The following is an 11,549-nucleotide window of genomic DNA, read 5'->3' on the forward strand; positions in this document are numbered from 1 at the left end:
CCAGGCACCCCTGTGTGTTTATTTATTATTTTGCTAATGGCAAAAGTAACAATTGCTGGAGGAAGAAAACTTAGAATACGCCAAAAAAAAAAAAAAGTAAATAAAAATTCTGTAAGGTTTTCATAAATAACCACCGTAAACATTTTGGTGTATGTCTTTTAGTTCTTTTTCTCACACAATATACTTTTTAAATTTCACTTTTTCATCACAAAATATATGTGTTTATTTTTTATTTATTTTTTTTAAGATTTTATTTATTTATTTGACAGACAGAGATCACAAGTAGGCAGAGAGGCAGACAGAGAGAGAGGTGGAAGCAGGCTCCCCACAGAGCAGAGAGCCCGATGTGGGGCTCGATCCCAGGACACTGGGACCATGACCTGAGCCGAAGGCAGAGGCTTTAACCCACTGAGCCACCCAGGTGCCCCTATGTGTTTATTTTTAGAGTAAAATGAAATGTTATAAATTTAATGAAAACTGAATGAAATTAATTGAATTAATTAATCAACTTCAATGAAAAATTGCCCTAATCTTTCTCATCTAATACCCAACACTAGGGTAATCTCTTTTTAACTTCTTTAGCTATTTATTTTTTCTAGCATTTACTGCCATATATTTCAAGAGCATGTTTATTCTACTATTTCTTGATTTTCAATCATAAACATTTTCTCTTTATCTCCACCACAGAAGATAAAGATTTAGGTCTCTCTCAACTCTCCCTTCCCTTGTTGTTGTTGTTTTTTAAGATTTTATTTATTTGAGAGAGAGAGAGAGAGAAAGAGAGGGAGAAGCAGACTCTTCGCTGAGCAGAGAGCCTGATGTGGGGCACCATCCCAGGACCCTGAGACCAAAGGCAGTCATTTAACCAACTGAGCCTCCCAGGCACCCCTCTTCCCTTCCCTTATTGTTCTTCTTTACAAGCAAGCACCAACACTTGCAGATGACTATAATATGGTACTAATTTTGTTTTGTTTCCATTCTTAAGTGTTTTGTTTTTCTTAGTATTAACAATTGCTTTGTTTTTCTGTTTGCTTGGTTTTTCATGTACTTATTCATGTATTAAATCATTACCCAAAATCTCAGACAAAGTTGTTAAACTCCCTTCAATAGGTTCAGACATTCCAAGCCATCTCTGAGTGTGGTTCCCCCCTGGAGTCCACACTCCTGGAGCATTTCACGCTCTTGCTATAATCTGAAATGGCTTCTCTTTAACCAGTCGCAAGGCTATTGTTGTTGGACTGGACAACACTTCTTCTTTTGTCTTGTACCTTCCTTCATCTCTCTCCTATGTTAGATCCTTGTTTCCTAGATCCCACATCTTTTTTTCTTATTTGCTCTTTCCTAACACATCTGAGAATGTTTGGGGGTCTTTTCCTCCTCTCACGCTGGATGGTTTGACTGCCTGTAGGACTATAGGTTGAAGATCACTGCCCTTAAGTATTAAAATTTTCTCTTTATCCCTGTTGTTCTGAAATTTCATGAGGATGTGTACTGGTATAAATTTTATTCCACACCACTATGTCAAGCACTTGGTTGCCTTTTGATGTGGATATCTGTGTCCCTCAGCTTCGCACATTTATTGTATATAGGTATACATATTTTTTAAGATTTTATTTATTTATTTGACAGAGAGAGAGAGAGATCACAAGTAGGCAGAGCAGCAGGCAGAGAGAGAGGGGGAAGCAGGCTCCCCGCTGAGCAGAGAGCCCGATGCTGGGCTCAATCCCAGGAGCCTGAGGCCATGACCTGAGCCGAAGGCAGAGGCTTAACCCACTGAGCCACTCAGGCATCCATATATATATATATATATATATATATATATATATATATATATATGGCCTATTCAGCCAGAGCAGCCCCACCCAGTTGAACTGCCATTTTGTTGTAAAACTTAAATTAACCTTGCCCCCCCCCCAGGGGAACTTACTTAAAATCAAATCCGGGAAACCAGTCCCAGGTAACAAAGTCCAAATACATGGGTGGGTCAGGCCAGGTGGCAGTATTCAATCAGTGGGGGTGCATACTGTCTCCTAGCTACCAAGGAGTATGGGCCCCGCCCTTTGGGCACCTTTTGGGGGCCAATTCTGAACTAGGTGATAGGCTGGTTCAAATGTTTACTAGGGTAAATTGTAATTCAATTGGTCACCTAGCATCACTGTGGAGTTTCCTGTGTGTGTGTTACAATCTCATTGGCCACCTGTGTGTGGCCAGGCCCAACCACATGGCCTTTGCTCTATAAAAGTTAGGCTGGAAAGTAGGGAGGGGTTGTCCTCTCTGTAGGGGCGGCCCCGACTGCTCTGTTTGACAGTCAGTCTGATTCCTGACACTTGGCGTGAAATAAAGTTTTGCTTGACCTTCGCTTTGTATCAGTCTGGCTCCTTTAATCACGGACCCATTATTGGGGTACCCAATTTTGGGAGGACCCAACTATATTTATTTATTTAAAGATTTATATATATATATATATATATATATATATATATATATATATTTAAAGATTTTATTTATTTGACAGAGAGAGAGAGCACATAAGTAGGGGAGGAGGAGGCAGAGGGAAAGGGAGAAGCAGGGACCCCAATGCGGGACTCAATCACATGACCCTGGAATCATGACCTGCTCTGAAGGCAGCTGCTTAACTGACTGAGCCACCCATGTGCCCTATTTTATACTTTTTTCTTCTGTAATTCCTTTAAAGAATTCCTATTAATTGGATGTTTGATTTCTTCATTCTCTAATTTTCTCATCTTTTCTCTCCTGTTTTCATCTCAGTCTTTTTATTCTATTTCTAATAATATTTCTCAAATATATCTCATAATTTTTCTATTAAATGTTTTATTAATGTGGTCATATTTTTTAAAGTATTTATCTATTTATTTGAGAGAAAGAGTACACATGCTTGGAAGGGGAAGGGCAGAAGGAAGGGGAGAGAATTCTCAAGAAGACTATGCTGAGGGCGCCTGGGTGGCTCAGTGGGTTAAGCCGCTGCCTTCGGCTCAGGTCATGATCTCAGGGTCCTGGGATCGAGTCCCACATCGGGCTCTCTGCTCAGCAAGAAGCCTGCTTCCCTCTCTCTCTCTCTCTGCCTGCCTCTCCGTCTACTTGTGATCTCTCTCTGTCAAATAAATAAATAAAATCTTTAAAAAAAAAAAAAAAAGAAGAAGAAGACTATGCTGAGCATGGAGCCCAAGGAGGGGCTCGATCTCACAACCCTGAGATCATGACCTGAGCCAAAATCAAGAGTAGGATACTTAACCTATTGAGTCACCTAGGTGCCCCATGTGGTCATATTTTTAAATCTCAAGGGTTCCTCTTTTTAAATTATCTGATTATTTCATTACTATATATCCTCTCTTGTTACATAGATATAATATTCTCCCCCCCCCCTTTTTTTTAAGATTTTATTTATTTATTTGTCAGAGAGAAAAAGAGAGAGCACAAGCAGGGGAGTGGCAGGCAGAGAGAGAAGCAGACTCCCTGCTGAGCAAAGAGCCCAATGTGGGACTCGATTCCAAGACCCTGGGATCATGACCTGAGCCAAAGGCAGACACTTAACTGACTGAGCCACCCAGGCATCCCAGAGAATCATTTTTTATTGTACATTTTGTTCTTTGGTTGAATTTATAATTTTATAATCTCAAATAATTAGTACAGATGGTGTAAGCTAATTTAACTAGCCTTAATTTATGTAAGTATATATATACATATTTATTCATTTGTTTTAGTGCTTATATTTTCTTTAAGCCAATTAATAGAACTCTTCCACAAGTTAGTTTTTAGGACTACCATCCAGAGGGAGAAAAATACCATATATTATGTGACATGCATACATTGCCACACATAAACATCCAGACAGATGCAGAGATCTTGTAGCTTTCATTTAAAAATTTTAGCCGCATATCAAGTACAATAATACGAAACTCATTTAACTTAAAAAAAAATAGTTCTATCTAAACAGTGTTTCTGGCAAATGGAATAAGTTATGTTTAACTGCTTAGATAGCTAAAGATTTTACCAATATTTGTGGAGAAAACTTTTAAGATTTTTGTTTGTCTCTAGTAGATAATTCTATGGAGGCTGTGGACTAAATTTTGGGCCAGGAGCCTATAGAAATATCAAGTAGCTGGTTGTTTTTTAAAAACCTATTTTTCCAGTCTCAGGAGTTGCTTTAACAAATTTTCTCCGTGGATACTTACATTTCAAAACATGGTAACATGAATATTTCCAAGGGACTGAGAAAGGATATGGGGGTTATCTAAGAAGGAAATCAGGGGTATATTTGCCTACTATCAAAAACTGAGGGTCATTACTGTGTTTTTCTTTCTTTATTAAGGGTAGGACAGTCCGATGAATTTTTTTTTTTTTTCCTGCAGTGGAGGCCAGAAATATGGGAAGGCCTAGACCTCGTAGGATCTGCTTACAGAGTAAGGAACAATAAATCAAGCCTTCTTGGGCAGAAGGCTTATGTACTTTTGTCAAATCTAATTCTTGGCTATCAGTATTTTCATGTTTCATATCTGCTTGAGTGTCATTTGCAGTTTTTAACACTTGCTCTGAGTCTGATCTTTACCTCTTAATCTAGTTAAGGAGGTGTGTGGGTTTTTCCCCCATCATACTAGCCAAGGTTTTCTTCTGTATCTATTTCTGTCTTTCCTTTTCTTTCCTTCCTTCCTTCTTTCTTCTTTCTTTCTTTCTTTCCTTCTTTCTCTTCTTTCTTTAGGTATTAGGTATTAGATCTTCCTATAGGTATTAATAGGACATTTGTTTAGAATGAGACTTCTCTTAAAAATCCTTTTAGAAATAGAAGTCTAAATCTTCAAAGGTATATCTACTTCAACTGTGACTCCAAACCAGTAAGACTTTTATGGCTTAACCGTGGACAGAGAGAGAGTGCAAATGAGGTGCCCTCTTGAGGTGCAAAGCCTCCCAAGATGGCTTAAGAAAGCAAAGATCTTCACTGTCACAGGTGGAAAAGAAAGTTCTGTCTCCTACAAAAGAGACACTTTAATTCACAGATCCACTAATTTTTGCTACCAGAAAGTGACACTGGAATAGGAATTTTCCCAGCAAAAAAGAGGAAAGGAAAACAGAGATAGCAACAGCCCCCTAGCCTGCTGGCCCACAACCCCTTGTAAGCCTGACACAGTGCATTCCCTTCACCTCTTACTCCCACTGTGCAAGTGGAAGAGACCAGAGAATATTCTCATTAGTTACAAAGCCAGGTTCTCAGTACCGGAAACAAGACAAATGAAGACTCTCATCTTACTATTTTCTCCTCCTTAGGACAAATAATACCGAAGTCAGACAAAGGAAAACATGACTATTTGGGGGAGGCGAAGAATTAATAACCTGTAGGTACCCAAAGCTAAATTTACGAGTGTCTGGATTTGAGACACGTTTTTAGAAATGTTATTCTCCTCCCATGATGAATTTGGAGAGGAAGGGAAAAGGAGAAAGTTTTATACTCTTCTCTTGGCTGGAAACTATAGTCAGAGATCTGGGAGGCTCACATGGTAAGAACTCGTACCTTCTGCTGGTCTGTTGTCAGTTACCCCACAAGTCAACTGCAGTCTTTGTGGAGAGAAGCGTTTTCCAGCCTTCTACTCTCCCATCCTCATCACTAGAAATGACAGGAGGAGGAAATTCTTTGTCCTTCTACTCTTTTAGGGTTTCAGCTGCGGCTCTGTAACAAGAGACAGATTAGCAAGAGTAAAATCAGTTTATTAACATGGGTATCTCATATATATATTTGAGAGAAATGCAGGCATGAATAACTCAAAGAGGTGGCTAAAATTTGGGCTTACATACCATCTTAACCAAAAAACAATATATTTTTAGAAGAATGACAAGACAGCGGAAAAGAGTTTTAGGCTTCCAAGGGCCACAAACCGTGGGAAGATAAATAGTGGCCACTGGAAGATAACAGCTAGTGTGTAAAATTGTTATATAACGTCCTGCAGTGCTTTATTGGGGCTGATAAGCCTGTAGGGTTGTCAGTGATTAATGACTGTACAAAGCTAGGTTCTGTTTTCAGGTATATAGGGGAAGGGCAGAGAGCTTTCCTGGATCTGCTTCTTCTCATTTGCCTTCAGTTCAAAATAATCCTGATGCCAAAAGGGAAGATTTTCAGGTGCCATATTCTGCTATTCTTCTTAAGGTTTGATTATAAAATTCCCTTGCTTTATAATGACCCCTTATATTCTAAGATTACAATGTAAGATTAGGCACTGTTAAAAAGTTGTCGAAAAGCCATAAGGCTTATCTGAAACAGTAAAACACTGATTTATAAGCAAAATGTATAATAGCAACAAAAAACTTAGAGTGGAAATATGGCTGAGCAATATGGTATGCTGTATCTATACCCATTAAAATCATAGGCAACATGTTATGTGCTTTTGGGGAAAGAGTATAGAAAATAATTTTAAGTGAAAAAGATAAAGACAACATAGTGAATGCAAAATCAAAAATTGGAGCTCTTTTTCTGTTGTGTGAAATGTTCATTCGGGATTTTTTTTTTCTTTGTATTTGTTCAAATTCATAATAAAATAGGAGACAGTTCCTGGTTTGGAAACCATCCTACTTCCCATTTCTTCCTGAGCCAGGTCTACTGTTTCCTGTAGGTTAATTCTTAGAACATCAGAATAGCTCTTTTCAAATGTAAAAAAAAAAAAGAGCTTTTAATGTCAGTGAACCAATAAAGAGTTCCTGTTTTTCACATCTCCCAAAGGGTGGAACCCCCAAACCACCAGGAGAAAAAGGAAGTTAAAAGATGTTAAATACCGAGGACTGCTCTCCCTGGTCAGCCTGGAGGTCTGGCTTCCCAGTCAACATGAAGGCTCTCCTTCTTCTCGGGATTCTCTTCCTTTCCGTCATTGTCCAGGGCAAGATCTTTGAAAGGTGTGAGCTGGCCAGGACTCTGAAAGGACTTGGGCTGGGTGGCTATAGAGGTGTCAGCCTGGCCAACTGTAAGTTAACTTTTTCCTACTTGCAAATGGTTAGCCAGGTGTGGGACAGATAGAGGATGAATAGTAGTAAAGAGGCTTTGAGTAAATGGGCTTCTTTTATTTCTTCTGAGGGTCTGTATACTTACAGTGGTGAAAAACATCAACTTGTTTCTTTAGAATCAGATACACCAGATGAAGGGATGAAGGCAAGGGAGGGCAAAAGCCTCTGCCATTCTAAGGACAGCAGAACCCCTTGTGCTCTTCTGGTGCTGCAAAATTTGTCAGTTGCCTCAGACTCCATGGCCCATGTGGGCTGACTGGAAGGTCTGTCTGAGCTCCTGGAATATCTATCAAGTCCTTGGTACTTGACGACAGGCATTTCCTGTTTAGAACTTGGTTCCGAGGGTAATGAGTCTAGAGCAACGAATATTTTTCTCTGCCGTGACATTGGATTTTTAGCAGCAACCCTATGTTGAATTCTCTGTGCAAGGGCAGTTGGAAACTATTTCCCCTTTAATTACTGTTTATATAAGGACCCCTGAAATGCAGCTTGTAATGATCTTTTATTATTCTTTTTTTAATGATTTTATTTATTTATTTGGTAGAGAGCACAAGCAAGGGGAGCGGCAGGCAGAGGGAGAAGCAGGCTCCCTGCTGAGCAAGGAGCCCGATGTGGACTCCATCCCAGGACCCTGGGATCATGACTTGAGCCAAAGGCAGATGATTAACCAACTGAGTCACTGAGGAGTCCCTATTATTCTTAATATAGTTTATTAACTATTTTTCACTCTCTTCCACATAATTCAAGATATGTCTGAGCAAAAGTTACTGTATATTTTAGTTCATATTTGTCAATGTGATCACTGTATTTTCCAGGTTGAATTCAAAAATTTCCTCTCAATAACTACTTTTGAATGAACGAGTGGATGGATGGATGAAATAGTCTTTCCTATTTATATCTCTCGTTTTTTAGATTCTTGATTTGATAACCAAATTCACCTTTAGATATCTTAAGAAAATTTATTTCTCCCAGAAAATTATTATTTTTCCTAATAAAAAGCATGTTTCCATCAGCATATGTATATATCTGCTATTAATTATAAAATCCACTCAACAACTCTGTTGATTTTTCTATTCTAGGCTAAATCTTGCCTGAGGGATGGAAGCAGGGGAAGGGTAATGGCAAAGGAAGAAACAGCTATTTTAATTTTTTAAAAAAATATTTTACTTATTTATTTGAGAAAGAGAGAGAGGGAGAGCAGGAGTGCAGTAAAGGGCAGAGGGAGAAGCAGACTCCCTGCTAAGCAGGAAGACTGACATGGGGCTCAAACCCAGGACCCCAGGATCATGACCTGAGCCGAAAGCAGACCCTTACCTGACTGAGTCATCCAGATGCCCCTATTTTAATATTTTAAAAGTATGTTATCTAGTTCATCATTATTACAAAACGATCTGCTAACAAAAGGATTCTCCCTAAAGTGTTAAAATATATTTGGGGGCACCTGGCTGGCTCAGTTAGTGGAGCATGCAACTCTTGATCTCAGGGTTGTTAAGTTCAAACCCCATGTTGGGTATAGAGATTACTTAAAAAAATAAAACCTTAAATATAGATATATTTTTTTACAAGGAAAATACACCTTTCTACTTATAAAATAAGTCATTAATGAAATAGAATAGCAAAATAGAACGGATTATAGTCTGTGAAATACATAATGTGGTGTTGATGTTTCTTACTAAAAATACGTTTTTTTCAGGGATGTGTTTGGCCAAATGGGAAAGTAATTATAACACAAAGGCTACAAACTACAATCCCAGAAGCCAAAGCACCGATTATGGGATATTTCAGATCAATAGCCGCTACTGGTGTAATGATGGCAAAACGCCCAGAGCCGTGAACGCCTGTGGCATACCGTGCAGCGGTAAGAGACACTATGTCTGAGTGACGGCACAGGAATCAATCACAATTATGAGAACAGAGGTTCAGTGCAAATGAACAAGTCTTAAAAGATTCATCAGGGTCCAAGAAAAACTTTATTTTAGTGCCTAGAAACTCTTTAAAATTCCTTTCCTAATTACTTAAGAAATTAAATAGCTGATGATATCATAAAAGTTCATGTTTTCCAATGTACACCAGCTTCTAAAATGATCTATTAATTTATCGTAAATGAGCACATTGATGCTTTGTTGAAAACAATGCCATTTCTCCCACTTTCTTTGGGGAGGTTTAGGGATAATTTGGTTGGGTGGCTCTTTTCTAAAAATTGTTTTTACTTTTTATTTTGAGATGTCCTAAACATATAGAAATTTTGGGACTTTAGTATAAAAAACAGCCATATGCTCATCACATACTTTAACAGTTGTTAACACTTTGTCATTTTACCTTTTTTATATGTATGGTGGTGGTGATGTTGTTTTTTGTTTTTGTCGAATGATGGGTTTTTTTTTTTAAGATTTTATTTATTTATTTGACAGAGACACAGTGAGAGAGCCACCCAGGTGCCCCATTGCTATGAAACGTCTTGTGCATACATCTTTGGGTGCATTTTTAAATCATTTCTTTAGGCTAGATTTCTGGTAGTAGGACTCTGATTTAAAAATTGCTAGTCTGCGTTTGGTTTTTTTGTTTGTTGTTTTTGTTTTTGTTTTTACAGTGCCTAGTGAACAGAGAACCTTCTGTCACATTAGTTAACAATTCCAGAGCTTCCCATGACTTTGGTAAATGAGAAACAAAATGTTTTGTTCCATGCCAAATGGGATGGAATGAAGAAAAAATTTCCCCCAACATCTACAGATAAATGGACTCTTGGAAAATAATTTTAATGTTCTTTCCTCCTCCTAAGAGAATAAAGCTGACTAAATCTTAACTTACAATGAAATTTCTATGGCAGTTGTTTTCATTCCTCACCACCTCTTTTTCAGATTTGCTGAAAGATGACATCACTCAAGCTGTAGCATGTGCAAAGAGAGTTGTCAGGGATCCAAATGGTATTCGTGCATGGTATGTTTAAGCATTAAGATCCGGGGATGAAGAAGGGGGTGGTGTAGAGAGGGAGGGTGACTGGGTGGCTCAGCTGGTTGAGCTTCCGAAACTTGATTTCACTCAGGTCATGATCTCGGGGTCCTGGGGTGGAGCTCCATGTTGGGCTCTGCACTGGGCATGAGCCTGCTTAAGATTCTCTCTCTCTCTCTCTCTCTGCCCTTCCTCTTCCCTCACTCCACTCTCTTTTTCAAAAGATTAAATAAGTAAATAAGGACAGCTATTTTGCCCTAGTGGTAAGAGAGAAGTGAGAGAAGATTTTCAAAGACTGAAGTATGGTATTGAGAACTGAACGTTGCAGCTTTAGACTTGACCCTAAACAATAAATTAGGTAGAAACAAACTGTTTCATCTGATTTAGAATCTTAACTCTTTTCCTCTTCGATTTATTTCAGAGGATTTCTGGAGTTTTTAAGATTCTCCACATTCTACCAGTTCGTTGTCTTATCTTGAAATTACTTTGGGAGTTAAGTAAATGTGGAAAGGACTTTGCAGTCACTATTATAGAATGCATAGATCAACGTTCATGTTCAGCATCCTGTTCTCTAGTGAGGGCTTTGAGGGGAAGCGACATACTTGGTGTACATACCTCCCTTTAATAAATAACAATACTTGAATCTATCTGTAGCCTGTTGTCCCTTTACCGGCAAAACACTCTGTTCTCCCAGAGGATTTGAAGTGTATCTATTACAAGGAAGATATGTTTTAACCTTACCAGCGTTTATTTCACTTTTCTCCACAGGGTGGCATGGAAAGCACACTGCGAAAACCAAGATGTCTCTCAGTATGTTCGGAATTGTGGAGTCTAACTGTGGAGTTTTCCTTCTGCAGCTCATTCTGTTTCTTTTTCATATTAAGGGAGTAGTAGTAGTTGAGTGAAAGGTCACATTACCATCCTGTCAAACAATAACACTTCTACAGAAGCAGTAACAAAATATGGTCTTTCTTCTAAAAGGCTTCATGTTTAAGAAATGTGTTTATTATTATTTGATAGCCTGTAATATTTTTCAGTTTGCTAATAGAAATAATGCTGGTGAAAACTTATCTAAAGTCTTGCCTATCAAATACATCTCCAGTATATTCAGTTCTTAAAGAAATAACCCCAACTTAATCGTTAGTACTCCCCAATAGTTCATAAAAATGTAACAAAAGATTATCTTAAAAACAAACTGATCTTAGGCAAAACTCTAGTTGAATAGGCATCTGTTCGGTCATCTCCAAAAGCAGTAAAAAACAAAATGAAACAAAACAAAACAAAAAACCACAACAAAGCAAACTGAAAAACTACAAAACAAACAAAAAAACACTCTCTGTTGGGCAATATAAAGTTTAAAAAGGAGCAGAATGCCAAATGGCTAAAAGTGAAGACAGCCTGAATTAAGAATTCTGTTTTTCTAAAGTGTGACCTTGGTTTAAATATTTTCTCAGAAGTGTTGCTTTCATACTGCTTTAAAAATAAGTTGACAGTTTATACGTCAATCTATTTTGGCCCTTTAAAGAACTCTTCTATGCATCTTTCTGATCATGAAGGAATATAAAGAAGGATTAGATGAGCTGTTGCTGTTCTTTGAT

General features: G+C 38.2%; 1 protein-coding gene and 1 long non-coding RNA gene across 2 annotated transcripts; one reads left to right on the plus strand and one right to left on the minus strand.

The window, feature by feature from the left end:
• Window positions 1–5,400: 5,400 nt before the first annotated feature.
• LOC125107534 (uncharacterized) lies at window positions 5,401–6,905 on the minus strand. Its single transcript, XR_007129583.1, has 2 exons — window positions 6,778–6,905; window positions 5,401–5,680 (listed from the first exon to the last, which is right to left on the minus strand). It is a non-coding gene; the product is annotated as an uncharacterized LOC125107534 (long non-coding RNA).
• On the plus strand, window positions 6,778–11,238 carry LYZ (lysozyme). The gene is made up of 4 exons (XM_047742720.1): window positions 6,778–6,962; window positions 8,696–8,860; window positions 9,861–9,939; window positions 10,720–11,238. The coding sequence occupies exons 1-4, from the start codon at window positions 6,827–6,829 to the stop codon at window positions 10,784–10,786; spliced, it is 447 nt and encodes a 148-aa protein (XP_047598676.1). The 5' UTR covers window positions 6,778–6,826; the 3' UTR covers window positions 10,787–11,238.
• Window positions 11,239–11,549: the final 311 nt, after the last annotated feature.

The sequence above is a fragment of the Lutra lutra genome, chromosome 8, assembly GCF_902655055.1.
Source record: "Lutra lutra chromosome 8, mLutLut1.2, whole genome shotgun sequence".
In the NCBI taxonomy this organism is placed as follows: domain Eukaryota; kingdom Metazoa; phylum Chordata; class Mammalia; order Carnivora; family Mustelidae; genus Lutra; species Lutra lutra.